The sequence below is a fragment of the Pipra filicauda genome, unplaced genomic scaffold (assembly GCF_003945595.2).
Source record: "Pipra filicauda isolate LSUMZ 115617 unplaced genomic scaffold, ASM394559v2 scaffold121_size3267253_pilon, whole genome shotgun sequence".
In the NCBI taxonomy this organism is placed as follows: domain Eukaryota; kingdom Metazoa; phylum Chordata; class Aves; order Passeriformes; family Pipridae; genus Pipra; species Pipra filicauda.
In genome coordinates this window covers 2,541,002-2,564,829 of record NW_024103674.1, presented here as the reverse complement: position 1 = coordinate 2,564,829, position 23,828 = coordinate 2,541,002, and the positions used below count along the sequence as shown (strand labels likewise).

Genomic DNA, 23,828 nt, shown 5'->3' with positions numbered 1-23,828 from the left:
GGGAATGAGATGCTGGAAAGCAGCTGTGGGAAGGGACCTGGGGTCCTGGTCGATGGCAAGTTGAATATGAGTCAGCAGTGCCCTGGCAGCCAGGAGGGCCAGCTGTGTCCTGGGGGCATCAGGCCCAGCATCGCCAGCTGGGCTAGGGAGGGGATTGTCCCACTCTACTCTGCCCTGGGGCGACCTCACCTTGGATATTGTGTGCAGTTTTGGGCATCACAATGTAAAAAAAGACATTAAGCTATTAGAGAGTGTCCAGAGGAGGCTATGAGGATGGTGAAGGGTCTGGAGGGTAAGTGTTATGAGGAGCAGCTGAGGGCACTTGGTCTGTTCAGCCTGGAGGAGACTGAGGGGAGGCCTCATTGTGGTCTTCAACATCCTCATGAGGGGCAGCAGAGGGGCAGACACTGATTTCACTCTCGTGACCAGTGACACTAGTGGGGATGGGACCCGGTCTGAGTGGCCACAGCACCTCGTCCAGTGTGATGGGGCTGAGCCCCTCAGCTTTCCTCCCCACCAGCTTTCCTTCCCCAGCTTTCCTCCTCTCTTCTCCCCTTTGCTCTGCTGTCATCCCCAGCTGAGCAGAGTGTCCCAACTCCAGGCTCGCAGGGCTAGAGGGACCCTAAAGGAGGGTCCCCTTGCCTGGAGCAGCTTGAGGTTTGCTGAGCAGAGACCTCCCACCTCTCCAGGGGCAGCCCCCGGGCAGCAGAAGCCCAGAACTGGCTTCTGCAAGACTGGCCAGGAGTGAGTTCCCATGTCTTGCAGGCATGTTCTTGAGGCCATCACCTCTTTTTGGGGAGAGGGAAGAGTCTGAGTCCCCTCTCCACATGGGGCAGGGAGCGGGGAGAAGCGATGCCCCCAGTCACCAGCCCCCTGCCCCACTCCCAGGCATCTCCCCCCCAAGCAGTTCCGTTGTATTATAGATTTACCACTAACCCCATCCCCCTGGTGGCATCTTCCTCCGAACATTTCAGATCTGTAACTTTTATATTAAAGACAAATAAAACACCAATAACGAGCCCGCCTGATGATCCTGTTTACAGTGCATGCACAGTCTGTGGATTAAAGTGACAATCGAATCCGCCTCTGGCACTGGTGTGGCCTCATGTTTTCTCAAGTGCCCCTCGTGGTTTTCCTCTGCCCATGGGCTCTTTTTCCCTTTATTTTTCCACTGTAAACCTCTTCCTTCCCTCTGCTGAGATGGCCTTGCCCCAGTACAAGCCCTATGCTTGGGAGGGGACATCTGCTACTGTCACCTTCCTCCAGGTGCTGGTGGTCCCTCTGTTGGGGGTGTTTTGGCCCCCCAAACCCCGTGCTGGCCGACGCGTGCCCAGCCCGTGCAGCGGCCACATGCCGGCGGCCAAGGGCTATAAATAACCCCTAAATAACCCCTGCAGCAGCCAGGGTGGCTGAGCTGCTCCTGCACTATTTTCAGTCCTGAACAGGGTTCAAAATTCCTCTGGAAATAATTGTCACGGGCCAGCTCAGGAGCAGAATGCCCAGACACTGACTGAGCCCTGCGCGACCGCGGGGCCGCGTTCCACGGGCCCGGCAGAGCAGGAGGGAGCTGTGGGGTGTCAGCAGCTCATCCCCCCTGCAGCAGCTCAGAGGGGCACCCCCAGGCCCGGGGCCATGTGGACTCCCTGAGGGTCTGGAACCCTGGCACCCACCTGCTTTTGGGAAAGCCCCAATTTCACTGATTACAGGAGACCTTACCATGAATGTTGTGGTGGACAAAGGCCATGGCAAAGGGGAGATTTAGGAGAGGGAAGGTCCTTGGTGTGCAGAGAAAACAGAAGCTTTGGCTACAGCTGTATTTTATTTCAGCCTTGAAGCAGCAAGGAGGTGGTGATACAGTGTCTGTGTATGTGTGTGCAAAATTACTGGAGAAATTGCATATGTGAGTTTGTATCTTCCCACATTATTAATGACTGGTGAGGGCTTCCCATACACCTGGGTCTCTCTGTTACACCTCAGCCATTAGCTCTATCTCCAGCCCCAGTTCTACAGATGCTCCCTGTGCTCCAGAGTCACATTTAGCAGCTCCAAGTGACAGCCCATTGTAATGGGATTCAGCATCCCACAGCAGAGCCCGATCCCGTACATGGTGCCACTGCTCCAACATGAGTCGTTGCCCAGAGCTGGCTCTGACATCACTTCAGTCTGGGTTCCTCAGCAGGGCTGAGGGGGTGGGCGAAGGCCCACGTGGCTCTGGAGCAACTCCTCGCCCTGCCAGGAAGGACAGAGCTGCCCCTCTGCCCAGATAACACTTTGTGGTCACCTGTTTCCCAGGACAGCCCCAGCGGGGCTGTGGCTACTTCACCTGTCTGTGCCCCCTGGGGCCATGGTGAGCTGCAAGGAGCCCCTGGCACACAAACCATGGCTCTGGGGCTCAGGGTGCCCGATGCCTGTACAGGGTTGCCAGGACGCAGATGACCCAAGTGATGGAGACAAACAACCCGAAGAGGAGGCTGAAGAGGATGAGGCACCAGGCCTTTCTGGATGCTGAGAACGCCTCGCCTATGTCCCCACGCCTGATCGCAGCCCGGGTCTGGTGCAAGGGGGAGAAGGGGAGGGGTGAGAAGAGACCCGCAGCACCCAGAGAGGTGGGGGGAGGATGTTTGAGATTGCCAGGTGGGTCCTTACCTCATGGGAGTAGATGAGGGCCATGGCCCCAGTCAGCATGCAGCAGCAGACGGTCACCAGCACTGCCTCCACCAGGTAGTCCCTGGGCAGGTAGTCCCTGGGCAGGTCCTGCCTGTAGCCGGTAGGCAATGGCCCCATGCTCGGCTGCCCGGTGTACTGCCCCGTGTACTGCCCCGTGTACTGCAGCACAGCAGGGGAGCAGTTAGAGCTGCAAACCCCTGAGTGTGTCCCCCCCGGCAGTGCTGCTCAAGCATCACTTGGGGCACCGCACGTAACCCCACAAACCCAGGAGGGGAGGTAAGGGGTGAACTCACTGCAGAGCAGGACAGAGCACATCAGGGAGGGGGGATACGTACGATGTTGTAGGGCAGGGCCCCAGGTGGGATGGTCCGGGGAGGGAAAGGCCGCGCTCTCTGCCCTGGATACGGCTGGTAGAAGATGGGCTCCTGCTGGGAGGGCGGGGAGGGCGGGCAGTCGAAGCGAACTCTCTTGCGGGCCGGGGGCGAGGAGGGCGGCGGGTTCCCCTCGACGGCCGCGTTGGTGGCCGCCTCTACGGGCGTGTCCCCACGGCCCGCGGGGGGGTCCCGGGGGGTGTCAGAGCTGGGCGGCTCCTCGGCGGCCCCCTGCTCCCCCTGCTCCCCCTGCTCTCCCTGCTCCCCCTGCTCCGCTCCTGTGGCCTTGGGAGCGGGGTCGGGGGGTCGAGGGTCGGGGGGTCGGGGGTCGGGGCCGGGGCCCGGGCCCTGCGGCCCGGCTGGCGGGTCACCTTCCATCCCGCGGAGACGCCTGCGGGGACAGGGAAGTTGTGATGGGACGGGGCAGCCCCAGCCCACCCACCCCACTGGTCACCCCAAGTGCGGGGCTGAGGCTGCCCGTGAGACCCCTTTGTGCCAGCCCCGGGCCGCCGCGGGAGCCCCGAGCCCACATTGCCCGTCCCCTGCACCGCCCCGATGTCCCACCCCCGTCCCCACTCACGGCGGTGCCCGGGGGGGTCCCCACCTGCCGCCGTTCGGGGCCCGGAGCCCGCAACGGCCCCCGGACCCCGCGACGGCCCCGCCGCGGCCCGCGGGTCCCGCGTGGCCCCAACGGGCGGCGGGAGCGCAGCCCCGGGGCCGGGCCGGTTAATCATTGACCGCCTGTTTGCCCGGGGCCCCGCGCGGGCAGGGCCGCCCCCGGACTGGCCCTAAGCCCCGGCCCAGGGACCCCCGGATGGAGACCCCCGCACTGGGACCGCGGGGAGGCAGGCGGGGGCGTCCGTGCTGCCCCGGGGAGGGTGTCTGCGGTCCATCGCGGTGCCGCAGCCGATGGAGCCGGCGCTGGGCGCAGGGAGCAGTCAACCGAGCGACACAGCGATTTTTACATGTATAAACATATGATTTGGTTTTATTTTAAAATTTTATATTTTATATTTACACGTAGAACGTGCCGTCTGCGTGTTCCGGCTGTGTCTATTTATCTACAAAATGTATATAAAAATGCGTATATTTTATCTGTAGCTAATAATACTTGACATGTGTGTGTACATACCTATATCACAGTACGTGTGTGTGCACACACTGCACACGTCTTATCCCTACGTTACACATCCTCGTGTCTCTGTGTTGTACCCTCAGGTGCTTCTTCACACGCACAGTTCCCACGTACCTGTTCCCTACGTGTGCACTCGGGAACAGGTGTAAACACAGACACCGACACACAGACAGACACACACACACGTGTGCCGGGATAAGGCAGCGCTGTTTGCAGTGAGGCAGAGCTGTCTGTCTCCCTGTCCGTCCGTGCCGACGGACCCGCGGCTGAGAACGGACGCGCTCAGCGCACATGGCCACGCCCCCATCGACCACGCCCCATAACCACGCCCCCAGAAAGTCACGCCCCGCCCCCTCGCCCCGCCCCTCACGGTGCCCGTCCCGCCATGGCCTCCGCCGGCGGCCCCGACCCGGAGCGGCCGCACCCCAAGCCCTTCCTCATCGGCGTCAGCGGCGGCACCGCCAGCGGAAAGGTGAGACCCACCGCGTTCGGGGTCTGTCGGGGCTGAGCTCCTCTCCCCGGGCGCCCCGCGGACCGCGGGAGCTGCGCGGCGCCCGCCCGGGCATCGCCGGTGCCGCTTCCCCCCCCACACACAGGAGGGGCTGGGCTGGGCCCGGGTCCCGGCTGAGCCCCCGTCCCGCTCAGTCCACAGTGTGCGAGAAGATCATGGAGCTGCTGGGGCAGAACGAGGTGGAGCAGCGGCAGCGGAAGGTGCTGATCCTGAGCCAGGACAGCTTCTACAAGGTGCTGACGGCCGAGCAGCAGGCCAAGGCGCTCAAGGGGCAGTACAACTTCGACCACCCGGGTGAGCCCCGCGCCGTGCCCCCGGAGCAGGGTGTGCTTGGAGCACGGCAAGGGCCTGTCGGAAATGGGAAGTGCTGGAGAGCAGAAATGCTCTCTCCCCCCCCCCCACCCACCAAAACATCCGTTCGTCCTTCCCTCGTGCCCGTTGTTACTGACGGCTGGCACTGCCCTCCTGCAGCCATGGAGAGCTGCGGAGCATCCCGGCCTGCTCCCGGCTCCGGAGAGGCTCTGTAATGCACCACATCATTCCCCAAATCCTTTCCTTATGCTTCTTGTCTGCACAAACAGCTGCTCCCCGGCCCGGGGGAGGATTGCAGGCGGGACAGGGATCTGCCCTTGGCTGCAGTCTGGTGCTGCTGTGGGTGCACAGGGGCGGGTACTTGAAACCATTAAGAATGCCTGAGGTTTTCCAACTGGCTCTTGACTAACAGAGTTGCACGAAACTATACAATTACCGAGTGGTTTGGTGAAACCAACTTCACCTTTGGGATCTTAATTTTATTGTGTTGTAGTTGATTATAAACAGCAAATTGCCTCTTCCCTATCTCTGTAACCAAGCACAGCAGTTGTCACTCCGGCAGGGAATGTCAGCTGCTGGTAGGAAAGAATAAGCCATAAGTTCTTTTTTTCCTGGTGAAACACGGGGCAAAGAGATTTTCCTTTGGGTCTGGAAAAATCTGGGCAGAACATTTGATACAGCAGCATTTGACACTCCTCCTCTTTGAACCTTCCTCTCACAGACGCTTTCGATAATGATTTGATGCATTCAACCCTGAAAAACATTGTTGAGGGCAAAACAGTTGAGGTACCAACGTACGACTTCGTGACACATTCTCGGTAGGTTCTGGTTTTGTGTCAAGCCTCAGGTGGTGTCCGTGGGTGTCCCAGCCGGGGGATGGGTCTCTTGGTGCTGATGTGACACCCATTTAACAGTGTGCTGTGGGTTTTTTCTCCTGCCAGGCTGGCAGAGACGACGGTGGTCTATCCTGCTGACGTCGTCCTCTTTGAGGGGATCCTGGTTTTCTACAATCAGGACATTCGGGACATGTTCCACCTCCGCCTCTTTGTGGACACGGACTCGGATGTGCGGCTGTCCCGCCGAGGTAACGGCTCTGCCGGCACGGGCAGCGCCAGCTCGTGCTCCTTATCCACCCTCAGCCATGTGGCAACACTCAGGGGTTTTATCTCCCCATCCCAGTTCTGCGAGATATGAAACGTGGGAGGGACCTTGAGCAGATCCTCACCCAGTACACCACCTTTGTCAAGCCTGCCTTTGAGGAGTTCTGCTTACCGGTAGGGAATGTTTCAATAATTTGATTTATGGGGCTTTTTCTGGGGACTGGGGAGAGGAGCAGGGTCATCTGGGGATTAACTGGACTGTAGACACAGCAGTGTGGACTCTTGGTGTTTTGGTATTTGTATTTCACAAATCCCACGCTCTCCCCTCTGCCTCATGTCTTCAACCATTCCCAGCTGGTTGTTAAGGAACTGAAATGGTCCCTTCTGCTGGCGAAGCACCATGGAAATGCCTCCAGCACATTTCCTCACTGCTGGCTGCTGGGGCTATTTTAGCATGGGCCCCTCTGACTAAAACACTCCCACTCTCCATTTATTCTTAAGACTTGTAGGAAGAAAAAAGAGCTTGGTTTCCAGCAGCCTCTCTCCAAGGGAACACTGGGGAAAACCTGGGGCAGACCATTCTAGTACTGTTTGTTGTACTGTATAGTGCAGGGACAATTTAGGTGCTCACATAACCAAATTAATTTGTAAAAAACCCTTTGAGAACAAAATCCTGTATGTGGGTTAAATAAGCTGGAAAAGGCTAACTCAGGCTCCTCTTGCTCTAGATCAAAGGAATTCTGGGGCTGTAAAAGTACTCGTTAGAAATGCTGGATTTTGCCAGCTTTTTTCCAAGTAGTGGGGGAAGAAAAAGCAGGAGTGCTGTGGTGGTAAAGATCAATAAAATGTTATCAGAGGCAGGCAGGAATTTCACATGCACATTGGGTACCTTGGCTCTCGGCAGAGATTTAGCAATGGCTTATGAAACGCTGATTAGAACCAGCTCTTGGCAAACAGACCTTGCCTGAAGTGGTCAATATTTGAAGGCAGCTCAGAAGTGTAAAAACAAGGGCTCTACACCTGACCTGCTGCTTCTACCTGGTGATTCTTTGCAAAGGGGCAGTAAGAACAATCCCTGGCCTTAAATCCAGTGCACGTTAGCCACAGTGATGTCCTAATTAATTTAGGTATAATCATGACTGAGAGCTTTAACTTACAACCCTGGAAGAAACAGAAACCCTCCCTCTTTGCCCCAGTTTTCTGGCCTTTGGTCACTCCTTCCTAGAATGAAGCTGACTCTTCCATTAACAGCCTCCACCACTGTTCCTGTTTTTCAGACAAAGAAGTATGCAGATGTGATCATCCCCCGAGGAGTTGACAACATGGGTAAAAGGGAGTTGGGTTCTCTGATTTCCTTGGGGAGACACCCTTGGGGTTGGGAAGAGAATGAGTGGCACGTGCTTCTAAGGAAAGGTGTTTTGCTGGAGGGCTGGAGGGGAGGGAGCTGCTCAGCCTGTGGAGGGCTGGAAAAGTGACCCGTGGAGGTCTGACCTCGCTGCAGACAGCAGGCAGAGTTTCATTTAAGGGCTCGTTAAAACTTGAGCAGAGCAGGGCTGGATGCTCCACATTTTCTAGATAACTCAGCCAGGAAAGCCTTCACGTCCCACATTTCCCATTCCTCTCTGCAGTTGCTATAAACCTCATAGTGCAGCACATTCAAGACATCCTGAACGGAGACATCTGCAAGTGGCAGCGAGGGGCGATGAACGGGCACGGCCGGACCTACAAGCGCCCGTTCCCGGAGCCCACGGAGAGCAGCAGTGTCCTGGCGGCAGGAAAACGCTCCCACCTGGAGTCCAGCAGCCGTCCACACTAACCTGGGTTTGCCTCTGGTCCAGACCAACACTGAAGACAACTTTGGGAAAGGACTTCGACAGAATGGTTGGTGAAGTGCCCTTTAAATCGTCCTGGCAGTGGAGGGGATCCTGGTGTGAACCTTCTCACAGAGGGGAGAGGATGGAGTTGGCCATCGGCCCCTCTCCCCTCCAAACCCCTCCCTTTTCTCCCTAAGATGTCTGGAATTATGTTACTTGATGAACTGGCTAAAGGCAGTGCTACTTGCCTTTTTTTAATTTTCAAAATGAGATCTACTGCTGAAGACTTCCCTGAAAATTAAGCACTATCAGGTGATTAGTAAGATACCCCATTTCCCTGATGATGGGCTTCCTTAGCAGGAAAATTATCTGCCTCTTGGGTTTTTTTTTCCTCTATCCCTGTTAATTTTAACAAGCAGGTGCAGCCCTTACTCTTCTCCACCTCGTTGGCACCTTAAGTTCTGGCCTTGCTGTGCTGCTGGCCAGCCTGTGGGGGCAGGGGGTTTGACTTGTAGGGGCATCTCTGCCCTGAGATAAGGGTGAGACAGAGGCTGTCTGGGAGAAATAGGAACTTGCAGTTCACCAGGGACAGGCCCAAGAAGTTTATTGTCTCTTGATTCCTAATTTATTCCTTTCTAAGCTCCCAAGTCTAGCTACACTGTATGATTATTTTTTTGTACCCAAACAGTCGCCTTTACCACAGTTACTGAATGTGTGAGCTCCAGCTGGATTGAGTTGCTCATGGAAACAGAAACCTGACCTTGTCAGTATTAGTGTCTTTTAGTGCATTTCTGTACTGCTGGTTGCAAATTCTGCTGGGCAGAATCCGTCCACTTCCAGAGATGGCTGGTGAGACCAGCAAGGGGGGAAGCTGGGAATGGCAGGACCCTCCTCCTGCTGGCACAGGCAGCTGCCTGGACATGTTGTACCCTCAGACAGGATCAGAGCGCTTGCCTTGCACTCCAGCAGCTTAAACTCAAGAATGTCTGGTTTTCTAAAACAAGCAGACAAGAAGTATAAACAGTGACATCCCAGTTTCTGTAGTTTACCCCAGATAAGTGATTACAGTAAAGTGTCTGGAAAAAGAAAAAATCTGAAATGAAGTGCTGGTTGGGCCTTTGAAATTGTCCTTGTGATACCATTCTTGAGTCTGGACTTATGGTGTAATTTTAAGAATAAGGGTGGGAGGGAAATGTTATTAAGAGGAACTTTTTCATACTTGCTAGTTTTTCTAAAAGCAGCATCTGGCTGTGTTGGTTGTGGGTGTCTTACTTTGGCTAATAAACAAATGAACGAACAGTGATCAAAAATGACCATTTTATATAAAAGGTAATTGTGCTACTTGGACTACATCAGCAAAAAGGTACAGAAAGGACACTGCTGGAGGAGCTCTTGCACTCAACAGAATTGTTACCTTTAGTTTTGTCGTGGCTGAAGATTTAGAAAAAAAAAAAAGAAGAAACTTAAGAACTGCAGTCTGCACTTTCATCGCTGTAGTCTTTTCAACACTGGAAATGGGTGAAGGTTTGGTATCTCAGTGATCTCCTCAGCTGAGTGGTACTTCTGCAGTGCCCAGGAGAAGGCAGGTCATTTCCTGACTGCTGCTGGGTGCTGTTTGGCTCAGGGTGACAGACTTAGACTATGAGCTACTGCACTGAAGCATTAGCTCTCAGGGCTGATTACAGTAGGAGCAAAATAGTCACTGAACCCTACTTTGAATGACTGTGGTGTTGGATCATACCTTCCTCTGGAGGCCAGGGGGGAGCTCAAAGCATTTGTTAGAGCCTTGAATAGCGTTTGTTAGAGCTGTGAGGAACTCCACAAAGAGCCTCTGCTCTGTGGGGCTGCTGTTCTGGGCAGCTTTGTGCTGTATTAAAGGACCTGCTGCTGCAGCCCCATGGAGATAAGAAATGGGATGTGGCCGAGGTACTGGAACCCTGGTTAAATAACTAGAGCCATTACAAATTCCCCACTGGGCAATCCTAGTCCTTCACCTCTGCCTTCCCCCTTCTCTGTGAATTCCTCTGCTAGAACAGGCCAGGCCATGGTTTGGGTTACAGTGTTTTTACCCTGAACCCACGTGCACAAGTTAGAGCAGGTTTCCTTCTCAGCAGGATCAGTCCTACCTTGCCCAGAGTTCCTCTTCCCATGGGATTTGAGGTGTAACCCTGCAGCCCAGTAAATACAATACAGCCATGGCTGGTAACAGGCCTCAGGCTTCACATCAATGCCACAAGGCCAGAGGATTCTTCTGGCTCTGGCTGACTTCCTGGCTTGCCCAAAGCCTTGTTTTAGCTTGTTTAGCTGTAACAGTAATTTTCTAATGTCTTTTTATTTTTGCTTCTTAAAAATGATGGTTATGCCAAATGATTACACATAGATAATAGTAACAAGCCATTATTCTATGCAGAATGAACTATTTATAAATGTGGCTTAATGCTGTATTTACATAAATAGGGATGATAGCAGAGCAGTGAAAGTGGGGGCAAATAATGCATTGTTGAGGAATAGAGTCATGGGATGGTGCTGAAGGCTGCAGGGCCAGTTACTGATTGTTAAAGAATGGATAAGCTTCAGAGTGTGGAAAACCTTTTTTTTTTTAGGAGTATCAAGAGAAAAATATCTGATGTGTTGGAGAGTGCCCATTTTTTGTAACTTTTATCATGGAATTGTAGACCAAGGTGCTGGGAAACACATGAAATAGCCCTCAGTGAAATGCAGTGCAAGAAGGAAGAAACCACCGCTGTCAGAAAGAGGAAGAAGATATTGTTGCAGCATGTTCTTCCCAGCAAAGGAGCCTGGGATGCTGTTGCCTGAAGTCAGCAACCTTCAGGCCCCGAGGGGCAGTGGAAGGGTGAATGTAACAGGGGCAGAAACTGGGAATTGTGCTCATAAATGTATTCCTGTTGAGAGCTTTTCTGTAACAGTGCTCTTTTCCTGTAATCGTTAGATCTGGACTACTGTCAATTACTTGATCCGACTGTTAAGATTTCAGTTACACTAACAATAAATCCTTGGCTTTGCACAAAAGGTGTTTCCTTTTGGCTGTAACGCGATTGTAGCGGTCACTGTTTTCGGATGAGGATGTTCCAGCTGTCCTTCCAGCGCAAGTCCTTGAGTTCCGTCATGGACAGCGCGGGCTGCCCGTAGGTCACGGGGCTGAAGGTGCAGTAGACAAAGTACACTGAGGAGAACCAGGCTACAATCAGTGCACTGAACATGCTCTTGAGCAGCACAGACCTGGGATGAGAGCGGGAAAGAGCAGTCAAGTTACATCAAAGCTGGACGAACACTTCATCCAAAAGGAAGACCTACACCTGGCCTGTTTCTTTAAAGACAAATGACAGAGTGTGGCCTCTGCTGGAAAAACCACTGCTCTCCCTGCAGCAGCTTGTCCAGGTGACAGCCCTGGAGAAAAGAACTGTGTCACTTCCCTTGTTAAAGAGAACTGTCTCTGTTAAAGCCAAATACCTGCAGAGATGATCACCGAGGTGCTGCAACACGACGGGAATCAGGAGAATCTGGAATGTGAGGGCAGGCAGGTAGTGGTACAGGAAAAGTGTTTTCTCCATCAGGAAGAAGGGCAGGTAGTTCACAACCCAGCCTCCACCACAGACACCCCCAGCTGACACCCAGAGCTGCCAGGAATCTGCAGGAGATGGGAGATGGCATCTCAGAGCAGAGCAAGCCACAACCCTCCACCTGGACACACACACACAGTGGAATCAGACCTTCAGGGATGTCATAAATCCTCCTCCTCCGTCGTATCAAGTACCACAGGGACAGACACGTGTAGACCAGAGCAGCAGCATTAGCTGAAGCCCAGGTGACAACATTCCCAAGGAGGTGGATCTGGGCCTGCAGGATAGTTGATGGTCAGCCAGAAGCAGTGGTTCTTTTAAGTAAGTTTAAATACTACGTACACATACTTGCTAAATTAAACCTCAGAATGTGCCTGGCTAGTAACCTGGAACAAAGCTGGCTGATAAACTTTGCTGCTTTGAGACTCTTTTGTAATGGAAGGCATTTGAAAAATGCTATTGGAGATGAACTCATCTTCTAAATAGAATCAATAATGGAAACTATTAAACTGCAGTTTACCTTTAAAAAAAAGTTCAAGAAGACATGATTTAATTAAAAGTCACTACTGCCAAAGCTGTATCTCATGCTAAAATAAAAACCTCAACCCTCAGGGAAAATACATTAGCAGAGGAAGAGTCCTTGGCTGGAACTGCAGCCCTGCTCGGACTCCCACTCCTGGAGCTCACATGTGAACTGAAGTCTCCTTTCTCACCCCATTCACAGTTACTTCTGCCTCTTGTACTTACCCCAGAGGTGGGGTGGAGCCAGTAGGCAATATTTGTGTCCATTGTGATCCAGTCCAGAGCAGAGGAGCTGTACTTATGTTCTGTGTCTTCATTTTTTAATGTGAGTATTTTCCACTAGAAAAAAAAAGGAAACAAAGCTTTCAGAATGGGAGCAACAGGTGGTTGAACGTTCCAGATATAAGATGCTAAGTTCCTAACCTGGGAGTGGAGAAAGATTTTGCCTATCTCACATGGATACTGATCAATACAAAGGCTTTATTTTGTTCTTATATAATGCACTTTCCATGTAACACACATTACAGTTCAGTTTCATGCAGCTTCTGGGTGCACAACAGTTTCCTCCCCCTTTTTTGTTACACAATCACTTGGGTATTCATTGCTGAACAGCACAGGTCACTAATGCCCTTATAAGTGCATTCTGAAATATTTTTTTTTTCAGTGAGGAAGCCAGACTATCAGCAAGGAATAAACAATGGATCCTTAGGCTCAGAGTCTGCAGATATGCTCAGGTTTCTGCTCTGCACCAGGAGGAAAGATGAAGGGAATAACAAGACACTCACCTGCAATTCTGTGAACTTTGCCATGAAGCTGAGGTTTTTACTGATGTCCATCTGTGTGGGAGAGTGGAGTTCCACTTCCCTCTCTTTTTGCTCTTGGCCTGGAAGAAAACAGCATAGCTCAGAAATAACGACATAACGGGCAGAAAGCTAGAGAGGGAAGCACACAGGATATAGTCCTGGCTCCTCACTCTCCCAGGAGCCCTTCTCCAATACATCATCCAACTGCAACAGTGCTCCAAGGGAATTTGTAAGGATTCTGACATCATGACAGGGCCAACTGAACACACATACACACAGAACCACCTTCCCATCAACATGAAGTGTTCCCCAGTCACAGAAATCTGCTGAGACGTACTTTTCCCGTATCTGTGCTCTTCCACATTCCACAGCATGCTCTGGTGGTAGCCTTTGGACAGCTTCTCTCCAACCACCTCCAGCTGCCGGTATCCCCACTCGGGCAGAGATGCTCCACTGAGCTGTAAGTGAAAGATGGCTGTGAACTTACAGTGCTGCCAACCTGAACTTCAGGATGGAAATTCCCAGGCCCTGCCTGGGAGGCCAGCAAGGGATTGCTAGAAAGTGTATGTGGAGTCACCATGCAGTGCTGTCTCAACAAATGCTACAGCCATAAAGTCAGTGATTCTGGCAAACTCTGTGAAGAAAAAGATCCTTAACTACTCCAGCTGCTGCCACATGCTACTCACAGACTCAGCATCAAATTCTAAGCCTCAGCAGTGTACAGTGGTCAACCTCCTGAGAAGCAGGACAGCTCTGATGCTGAAAAGGGATGAAATACGACTACCTAAAACACGTGCTGGTTTTTTGTCACCCTGAGCAAGTTTATTGTTTCCTTTTATTTACTTATTTGGTTATTTTTGTAGTTATTTATTTATTTGGGAGCAGAGAGATGAGTAGTTTGTGAGAATACAAGCACTGCATGAAACAAAAGCTGTAGCACATAAACATAAGCCCACTTGCCTTTAGCACTGCAGAGGTGTTGACATGAACAAACCTCACTTCTGACAGAATTGTCTTCCACACGTCTGTGTCAGACTCCCGATTTACAATCTCCTACAACAGAAAGATGGCTTTGGATTGTCATGTTGTCCCAGCTGTTTCTGCTGGAACATGATCAGCTTCTCCCCTCCCTTTGACCACTCACCACTCTCCAGAGGTTCTGTGCTGGCATGGAGATGTTATAATCAATATAGCAGGAAACTTCCTGGGAGTGGGGGCTCAGAGGGGCAGCAACATCATGCCTAGAAGACAAGTTAAATAAGATCCTCCACCACCATTTCCCAAATTCATATAAAAAGCAAAACCATATGGGATTGGTTTAGACTGGATTCAGTAATAAAGTGAAAATAACTCTCTTATACAGATTGCACTGTTTACTCTGAGAAAGAGCACTCCCCAAAAGCCAGAGCTGCCAGGAACAGGCTCAGAGGAAGCCAATGCAGATGCCTGCGATGCCAGGCTGAAGAACAAGCACTGATTGTGACAAACAGAGACGCTGTTCACTGGGCTTTCCAATAATGAACAAATTAGGTTTGGAAGGGACATGGCAAAACCCAAGTTCAGAGCAGCCCCCTTCCTAATCTGAGTGATATTCAAGCAGATGCCCTTTGGGAAGCAGTCAGGAGGCAATTTCATACTGCAGGCTTTCAACACAGGCAAGAATCTGTGGCAATGAGCCACAGCACACTGGATTCTCCAACACATCTTCCTAACTTCCAGAGCACATCCTTCATGCAGGAGTATGCCAACAAAATCAATTGAGTTGTCTCTGGGTTAAGTTACACAAAATATTAAATCCCTGCACCTGCCTGGAGGGGGGGCAGTGAAGGATGAAGGCTCACGGAGGGGATTCTGTTTAGGAATCTGCAGAACTACCATGAAATGGGAACACAGGAAAAACCATCACCTCGTAGAGAGGACCAGAAACAGTGAACAGCCACTGAGCAATTTGTGATTAAGATCAAATCCCACTGCCAAGTCAGCTGCAAAAAATAAATAAGCACAGAGCGTCCTCCCTCTGGGCCACAGGGATGGCTTATGGAAGAACTAACCACACGAGGTCCCTCCTTGCCCCACTGTCGATCCGTGAGTAACAGGCAGTTTATGGCACATCTGAATGCAAGGTCACTGTGCTTCACCCCCTGAAGGGTTACTCTGAGAGACAACACAGCAGAGTGAGGCAGGACTGGCAGAGCAGAGGAAGAGGAAGGGACTTACGTGTTGAGGTAGCGGGTTGTGATGCCGTGGACCAGCTGCACAATGTGTCCATGCCTGACGGGCCGGGGGGGGTTACTCACCACCAGCTGCTGCCTGGAGAAGTGATACCCAAGAGGAAATGGTTAAATTTGATATATCTTTATATATAACACAACCTTGTTGTGACCAAACTGTCAGGTCAAGAAGCTGCAGGCAGGGACAGATATTTAAGCAGGAAGATGAGAAATTAAAGCAATATATAGATTGTACCAGAATGGAAACAAAGCTCATCAAGGGAAAGGTGAGCTAAGGGCACAGTGAGTCAGAGGATCAGTAATGGGATACTGACACCGCAGGCATTAGGTCAGTGGTCTGAATCCAGGTCAGTCAGGAGTGAATTAAGGTTATTCCCATCCCACAGCTGTTTGGTGGCTTCTGTGGAACAAGTGAGTGCTTCAGTGAGTCTCACAAGTGCTGTACTACAGCTGCTGTCACTTTGGCAGAATTATAAGAGAGATCAATGGCTTTCTCCACCATGCAGACCAAACTCTCATCTTCCTTCTGGACTTCTGGCAAGGGGGAACACTGGAGTTTATCAAACTGCTGCCTGTATTTTGCTGTTCTATAGAAGGACTTTGCACCTGTTTGTAGGAGTCTTGAGTTTGAAGAATTTTAAGAATATATTAGGTTTCTGTACTTCTGGTAGAGTCCCTGCTTGAAAGGTTTGCACCATGGACAAACTTTCCCAACATAGATATGATTTATAATGACACACAGCCCTTCTAGGAGGACTCTTTATACAGTTCCCAGAGCAACATAAGAAACCTAGAAAAGCAACTTTTTGATCAATATGAAATTATATCACTCAAGGGCTTTTACTGGCAAAACAAGAACAAAGAGTCCTGCTCTGCACTGACAGTGACAATGGCAAAACACTTCAGCACAAATCAGGCCTCTCAGGTACAGGCACCACTTGGAATCCCTCCCCACATAGCAGATTCTAAGCTCATCCAACACTTTTAATACAAAGAACTACTCATTTTGCAAAAGTGATTTCTACTTTCTTCTGAGACTCATCCAAGTTTGATAAAACTCACCAAGACACTCTAATGCCATGGCTCACACACTTCAAGAAGCAGAACTCCCCTTTCATGCAAAGCACCTGAAGAATTTACACTGGTCCTGTGAGTCTTTCAAGTTTCCCTTGTGCACAGCACAGCCCACGTTCTGGCAGGAGCAGTTCAGACAGGATTTCAGAGTCCTCAATGCTTTTACCACATTGAGGAGGATCCTGCAAGGAGCTGCCTTTACCAACTCTGCAGCTGCAATCCCTTACTCAGATCACACATGGCCTCTGCACCCATAAGCAGAGAAGACTTATGTTCAAGCCGAGCTATGCCTTGGTTCTGGAAGCATGTAGCTTGCAATGAAATCTCTTACATACTCACATTCCAGGATCTTTGACAATCCACCAGTTGTTCACATCCTTGAAGGGATAGCAGGTCACCTGCTGTTGATGGGAACTCCCTCGGCCATTCTCATACCTGCACAGAGAGTTAAAAACCCCACAGAAGTGTAAGGGTACATTTCTGTGCTCACCAGCAATACAAACCAGCACCAGATCACTGGCTCCTTCCTACAGAGCACAGGGAATCTCAAGCATTAATGAAGACATTGCCAGGACACAAACCACGATACTTGGACTGGCAGGTGAAGCACCAGAGCATACTTTCACCCAGATTCCTCACCTGATGGGATAAGTGTTCGTGTGAGAGTGGAGCCAACACTGCATGGGCTTGCCCAGCACGTTCCGCAGGGTGATCTGAGAGCCATAGGCCACCTCTAAGGGCTGGCCCTGAGTGATCCGAGCCAGCCCACCCTGAGAAGGGCAAGGACAGGATAAGTAGAAAGAAGAAGAAACAACTCAGAGGCTGTTTAAATTCTGAGTCACCTGTCACTTTAACATAGCAGACCTTAGCACAGTGCCTTCTCATTTGGTTTCATCTACAAAAGTCAAGTCTTGCAACACCGTACTCAGAAGACAGTAAATACACCAATGCCTAAAAGACTACAGGGTCTCAGGAATATCCCTAAAGCCATGCTGTCCTAAAGGACAGACTATGCACTCTTCTACAGAAAATCATACTGTTATCCTGTAGTGTACCATGTCATCACTCAAGAGTTCAGTACTGTATCTACTTCTGTGGAGTTTCCTGTAAGAAGGGACAAATCTTCTGCAGAAGAGTGAAAATATTGTTCTTGGTTCACTGGGAAAACAGCTTTTCATCTGTTATTAGGATTTTAGTCATTATTGCTTCATCTTAAAGCAGTACTACAGCAGCAAAGTGGTTAAATGACATAAAAGGAACAAATATGCAGGATCAAGGTATTGCACACCTTTCTTCTAATAATGAACATAAGACAGCTTTACCCCTTTTTCTCCATAATAAATCAGTTCCATGGCCACATTTCCTTTACCTCTAAGCTGGCTTGGAAAGCACTTGTCATGATCTGGTCGTGAGGCCCAGAGCAATACAGCAGAGCCAAGTGGACATAGAAGAAGGACAGGTACATCACCACTGGGATGAGGAGGAGGGCCAGTCCCCGGGCTAGAAAATGGCACAGCAAGGAAACCTGGGGGAACAGGGAAAACTCACTGTTTTCATCCTCCAGATACGAAAAATATTAAAAATAACAGTGCACTTGGCTTGTTTTGTTTGTCTTTTCTAGGTTTCCCCCACCCCCCTCATTCAGCTGTAACTTTGTGGACAACTGGATAACTTCCACTGAGGATGTGAACTGCAGCTAGCAAAAGGTATGTGAGACAGTGTAGGTTTTGAGTCACAAATCACCAAGACATGGAAGAGAGCAGAAAAGCCAGTCACACACACGTGTTTTTCTTAAAACTTAACTCCATCTTCCCCAGCAAATAAACTGGGAACTGTTCTTTGAAAGGAGGGTTTCCCTACAAGGAATTTTAGCAGAAAACCCAGCTACAGTCAGCATTGTTATCTGTGGGCCCCTGGCTGGTTCCTGCACTGAAAAGTTACACAGTATATTCTGCATGTTGTAGTACCTACATTTGACAAGGTCTGGTCTCCTATCATGTGCCAGAAGTGCAGCCCTGCAATGGCCAAGAGCAGCATATAGGTAAACAGGCCCATGTATTTCACTCTGAGAAGAAAAGTGCATAAAAAATGAACAAGGTTAAAAACTACACAACTACCTAATATAAGCTATAAACATTCAAACTTTCCCTTGAACAGGAGGCAATAAAGTCCAAGTAAGACACCATCGCTTACCCAACTGCACATGAACAGGCTACTCCAGTCAGCATGAGCCAAAACCACCATCTTCCAGAGAAGGATCTTAAAGATAAATGTATTAAATCACTTGCTGAGTTTGCTTTAAAGATAATTTTACTACACTAAATATTACTTTATCCTCTGCAAGGATCAGAGAACAAAAAAGACAAGTATCTCTAAATTCAATGCATGTAAACAGTAATAAAGGAGCATTAAGTGACCTGTTATCTTTAGTGTTTATGTGCACAGAAGGAAAGCTTCCAATAAAAAATGTGGGTGGGCAAAGAAGTGCTCCTAAGGGATTTTACTTCTACTGTAAAATAAAAAAAAAAAAGACAACCTTGCTAACAGTTAAAACAGTCTTTAATGCTACTGAGAAAACTTCTGGAGCAGCAAAGCATTGGGTTTTACAGACAGATTAAGTCAACTACACAATGGTGAAATGATTTATAGAAAAAAACCACATAGTTTGTGACCAAAAAAGTCACCACGAGAATATCCAAAAGGATGGGAGACAATCCAGCTTTACCTGTGCCTCTGCAAATTGTAGAACTTCAGGTAGGACAAAACTGCAAGTAGGATAAAAAAAATCAATATTGATTCCAGGAGCATGAACCTTGACTGAGTGATCAGAGAGTTCTCTGTGGGAAAAGAGAGATAGACAAAAAATTAGAGAAATTTATCTACAGGCAAGTGCTACCTCAGACAATTGCACTGTTATCCAACAGAAGGACCTGCCCTTTAGGGACAGCCAATTCCTACTGGCTGTAGTGGGGAGGTGCTGGGTTTATAAGGGACTAAAACCTTCCAGCAGGAGCAAAGCACAAGGTCATAACTATCTCCAAAACAAAGAGGTGAGCAAGCAGTAAACTCTGGCAGGAGGCAGATAAAGCTGCTGTGCTTCCTACAAAGGCAAAGAAAATCAATGCTGGTAAATCCAGAGAGGTGCTTCTCCAGGCAGTCAGGGCAGTGAGCCCAGCAGGCAATGAGCACAACAACAAATCTGCAAGACAAGGAGCTGCAAGGAGCCAGAATCAGAGCAGTTGGTAGCTAGGAGAGGTTTCTCTTATCAGGCTGCTAAAGGGCTGCTGAGAGGCTCTTGCCCTTTCAGGCAGCTGCCAGCAGCCCCTCAGAGAAACAAAATGAACTGAGCTGAACACACCAGAACAGAGTCAAACCACAGTGCTAAGGACACAGGCTGGTTTGCTGCAGTTTGCAGATGAAGAAATCAGATGAGCTCTGACTGAGAGCAGGGTTGTCCTGCTGTTAAAAACCAATATGTTGCAACTCATCCCATAAACCTCTGAGGGAGGGAGTACAGGCCGCCTTGGATACAAGAAATGTGGTTTTCTGTGAGGCTGTTAAGGCTGCTCACTTTGCTTAGTACTGAAGTGAACTTGTATAAAGCCCAGAAGGGCAGCCTGCTGCAGAGCTGTGAGGATAGAGAGGGCCAGGGAGCTCAGCACAGGCCAGGCATGAATGTGGGCTCCAACATGTTGTCAGTGTTCTGTGGGGAGATACTACTCCAGCCTTCTATGCACCCTAAAAATCCCTGAGGAGAAAAGGGACTCATCCCCATGTATGAAGAATGGGTCTCAGTGGAATAATCTTACCTAAGAGGATCAGAAGAGCAGCTCCAAGTGCAGCACAGTGGGAGAAGTGCAGTTCCACCAGGATCTGGTAGGCTAAAGGCACACAGAGAGCACCAGCCAGGGCTGGCAGGAGCCGCAGGGACCACACAGGAACGTTCATGGTGTATTCTGGAACAGGAGACAACACAATGACCGACTGGAAACTTAACTGCAGAGAGCACAGACCACTACAGAACTCCTTAGTTGTTGAATCTAACGCTGACTTGTGCTAATTTATTGTCCATCTTGTACTGCTTAAGCTGTTTTAGCTGAATTTAAAAAATCTGGAATCACAGTGCCTTGTATTTCTGTTTGAGACCTGCAGAAGACTTATTGAAAAGGAGAAGGGAAGTGTCAGGTAAAGTGTTATTTTCACTAGTCAGGCAAAAGGAATCTGTCAGCCCCTGAAATTCTCCTTTTCTCAAAAGAATGAGTCAGTTAAAAACAGCTCTTACCAGCTCCAATCCTGTTCCATAAGAAGTTTCCATCAAATCCTCCTAAGTAACCTACAACATAAGCAACAATTCAGAACTTCCAGTCTCAAAACAAGTACAAAAATTGCTGCTAAATAGGGAACCATTTCCCAAACACACAGCTTTTCCAGGCATGAGGGCCCCCTTTCCCAAAAGGGTCCTCTTTGATAGTGATCTGCCTGCAGCAGTGCTTGAGAATGTGCAGAGGCACAAAGAATATAAATTGGGAACGACAGATTCTCAGTGACAAAGTCAGATGTATATTTAATCTCCCCGTCCCATACAGACACTTTCATGTTGTGCATATCTCAGCTACAGAAAGGAACTCAGGCCTGAGAGTGTTTGTTGTCTATGTCTTGTCTCCAGCAGTTCTCATCTCACCCTTCTCTTTATCCAAAGGATCGGATAACAGTGAGGTAACGGATACATGGATCCATCACCTCCACTCTACTCGTACAACAGCCTCCTAACAATACAAAATAAAAGAAAACCCACTTCTCTCTACATCAAAATCTCTCATCTGCCTTGTGCTTTTCCCCAGTAACTGGATCTGACAACTCATTTTTAACCAGCACTTCTGTCTCCCGCAGCAACAGGCAACAGGCACTTCCCAGTTCCAGGAGACCCTACCTCCCAAGGCCAGCAGCATGTGGCCAAAAGGTGGGCCACTGTCATCCACAAAGAAGATCCTCTTCATGTAGAGTGACACGAACTGGCCATAATAAACTTCATCAAAACTGAAACACAAAAGGCAGAAATATGTCAAATCTAACTGGAATTATCCTGCAGGGACACTAGGAAAGCAAATACTGACTTGTTGGCAGAAAGTTAACAAAGAACTGAGGTTTTGCACCTTTACCTTCCCCTCGGGAAGTTGGATTAGGGAAACACTATCACTGTATTAGGATTGTTCATCCTGGAAGAGAGAAGGGACAGGGGTGACCTAATTGTGGCCTCCCAGTACCTGAAGGGAGCCTACAGGAAAGATGGAGAGAGACTACAAGGGCCTAGAGTGACAGGACAAGGGGAATGGCTTCACACTGACAGGGAGTAGCTTTAGATTAGATATTAGGAAGAAATTCTTCCCTGTGAGGGTGGTGAGGCCCTGGCACAGGTTGCCCAGAGAAGCTGTGGCTGCCCCATCCCTGGAAGTGTCCAAGGCCAGGTTGGACAGGGCTTGGAGCAGCCTGGGATAGTGGAAGGTGTCCCTGCCCATGACAGGGGATTGGAATGAGGTGAGTTTTAAGGTCCCTTCCAATCCAAACCATTCTGTGATTCTGTGATTTACAGAGGCTGACATCAGTCAAGCTCTGCTCTTCTGCTCCTGCATTCTTACTCGTAAAGGTTTAAAAAACAAGCCTGTGTCATTCAAGTAGAAAATAAACTCTTCTACTCACACCACAGCCCGTGGATAACAGAGCCCCCAAAGGCGAGTTATTAATCCCATCACAGTCAGGGCCACGAGGTTCACGTTGATCTCTGCAGTGACCACAACAGGCTCCTTCAGAAACCCCAACATCCTGTCAAAGGTGTGTCCAAACCTCGGGAGCAGAAGAGAAGAGCAGCATCACCCTTTGGCTCACAGTGAGCTGAACATCACTAACAGAAAGCATCACTCCAACCTCTGCTACAAGTAGCTCATGGTAACTCATTTCCCAAAGTTCTCTTGCTCTCCAAATTTGTGTGTTTCCGTTGGATCTGCAGGAGTAACTGCAAAAATCAAATTACTAAACTGACACATTTTTCATCTCCCCTGCTTCTGCCTGCAGTCCTAAGCTGGAAACCTTGCTTATTCTTCCACTGGTTCTGCAGGAACACAACAGCTTAATTCCAGCCTATATTCTGCTTTGTACAAAACAAAGCTCCCAGCCCAAATTCTGATGTTAGTGATGGACAAACTAGGTGCTCAGGCACCAGGTGAGCACAGTACCTGAGCTTTTTAGAGCTCGGGTAGCTTTAAAAAAATAGTTATTTCCTTGCAAACAGAGGTATTTCTTTGCAGGTGGGGAAGGGGACAGGCAGAACCCACGAACACCCTCTGCTTTAAAAAGCTGCTTACTGGAGCACAGATGTACGTGCTGTAGGAAGTAGAACTGCTGAAAGCTAGGTCAGAAAATAGCAGGGAATCAGTGCTATGTCTCCTCACTCACCTCAACACAACGGAAAGTTACCAGAACAAATCCATCTGCGTGGCTTTGATCAGGGCAGAACAAAGCGAGATGTGAGCACATCACCACCCTCCAGAGCGGTGCCACTGGCCTGGTTTCTCTCTGCCTATCAAACACAGAGAATGCACTTTTTCAGGGGCCCCTGGCAGAGTTTTGCTCCCACCTGTTCTCTGTCACCGCCTCACAGATTCCCTGAGAGCACACGATGGCCAGGACTGTGCTGATCCCTGCGGCACAGGCTGGCCTGGCCCCGGGGCAGGTGTGCAGCACCACCTCGTGCTCCTCCTCAGGGCACCACCAGCCCCTCTACCAGGCTCTGCACCCCCTTTTGAGGGGGGAGCAGCACCACTGACCCCCCAGCCCAGCCTTGGCCCCCCTCGGGAGCTCCCTGGGGGGCAGCAGGACTGACCCCACACCTCACCCTTAGAGGGTCACCAGGACCCACCACCCAGGCTGTGCCCAGCCCTGGACCCCTCCTGGAGCGTTTTTGGGGGCAGAGGACCCGCCACCAGGCCTCCCACCCTGCGGGGGCATCACCCACCCCCCGTTCCGAGCCGGGGGGGGCAGAGGAGGCACGAACCCCCCTCCCAGGCCCTGACGTGAGGGGGCTGCGGGACCAGCGGCACCGCAGTGCCGGGACAGGGATCGGGATCACCATCCAGGATCAGGACCAGGATCGGGATCGCGATCAGGGCACGGACCAGGATCAGGAGTGAGACCAGGACCAGGAGGACCGGGACTGGGACTAGGACCAAGATCGGGACCTGGACCAGGACCAGGACCAGGACCAGGACCAGGACCAGGACGGGGATGAGAACCAGGATCGGGATCGGGACGAGAACGTGGACCTGGACCAAGACCAGGACCGGGAAGACGACAGGGACCGGGGCTAGGACTGGGATCGGGACCGGGATCAGGGCCAGGATCGGGACGATCCCCCCCCCCCACCCCTCGGGGCCCCCCTCGCGCCGGGGGGGCGTGGCCACTCCGCGCGCTGCGCTCCTCCCGCCCCCTACCTGGCGGCGCCGGACGTGACGTCGACTCACGTGGCAGCCGCGGGGCGGGGCCAAGGGAAGACCCGGATGGATTGCCATGGCAATACCCCGCGTGTGGTGGCCCGGCCCAGGGCCCGCCCTGACGGGGTTCCAAGAGCTGTTACCCGCCCCGTCCCTGCACTGGGACACCAGTGCTGTGGCCACCTCCATTCATTCAAGCTAAAAACCCCATAGTATCTAACAG

General features: G+C 50.6%; 3 protein-coding genes across 9 annotated transcripts; 1 reads left to right on the top strand and 2 right to left on the bottom strand.

Moving 5' to 3' along the window:
• Positions 1-1,800: 1,800 nt before the first annotated feature.
• Positions 1,801-3,688, bottom strand: PRRT1B (proline rich transmembrane protein 1B). Its single transcript, XM_027739373.2, has 4 exons — positions 3,643-3,688; positions 3,003-3,429; positions 2,647-2,826; positions 1,801-2,551 (listed from the first exon to the last, which is right to left on the bottom strand). The coding sequence occupies exons 2-4, from the start codon at positions 3,414-3,416 to the stop codon at positions 2,393-2,395; spliced, it is 753 nt and encodes a 250-aa protein (XP_027595174.1). The 5' UTR covers positions 3,417-3,429; positions 3,643-3,688; the 3' UTR covers positions 1,801-2,392.
• Positions 3,689-4,548: 860 nt separating this feature from the next.
• On the top strand, positions 4,549-10,940 carry UCK1 (uridine-cytidine kinase 1). Its single transcript, XM_027739303.2, has 7 exons — positions 4,549-4,645; positions 4,819-4,978; positions 5,718-5,814; positions 5,938-6,080; positions 6,176-6,270; positions 7,374-7,422; positions 7,725-10,940. Exons 1-7 carry the CDS (start codon positions 4,559-4,561, stop codon positions 7,910-7,912), a joined length of 819 nt encoding a protein of 272 aa, XP_027595104.1. The 5' UTR covers positions 4,549-4,558; the 3' UTR covers positions 7,913-10,940.
• On the bottom strand, positions 9,214-23,518 carry POMT1 (protein O-mannosyltransferase 1). 7 transcript variants are annotated; one of them, XM_039388236.1, is made up of 21 exons: positions 23,131-23,518; positions 22,572-22,695; positions 21,819-21,962; positions 21,052-21,158; positions 20,404-20,454; positions 19,931-20,077; positions 18,847-18,958; positions 18,315-18,380; positions 18,093-18,186; positions 17,491-17,646; positions 16,761-16,891; positions 16,461-16,556; positions 15,034-15,126; positions 13,961-14,057; positions 13,777-13,869; positions 13,154-13,274; positions 12,799-12,896; positions 12,239-12,352; positions 11,642-11,768; positions 11,382-11,559; positions 9,214-11,150 (listed from the first exon to the last, which is right to left on the bottom strand). In XM_039388236.1, the coding sequence occupies exons 3-21, from the start codon at positions 21,938-21,940 to the stop codon at positions 10,976-10,978; spliced, it is 2,178 nt and encodes a 725-aa protein (XP_039244170.1). In that variant the 5' UTR covers positions 21,941-21,962; positions 22,572-22,695; positions 23,131-23,518; the 3' UTR covers positions 9,214-10,975. The 7 variants fall into 7 exon arrangements, with proteins under 7 accessions (XP_039244170.1, XP_039244172.1, XP_027595099.1 ...); XM_039388238.1 differs by having other exon boundaries at positions 23,170-23,518; XM_027739298.2 differs by having other exon boundaries at positions 23,291-23,518.
• Between the last annotated feature and the right edge of the window lie 310 nt (positions 23,519-23,828).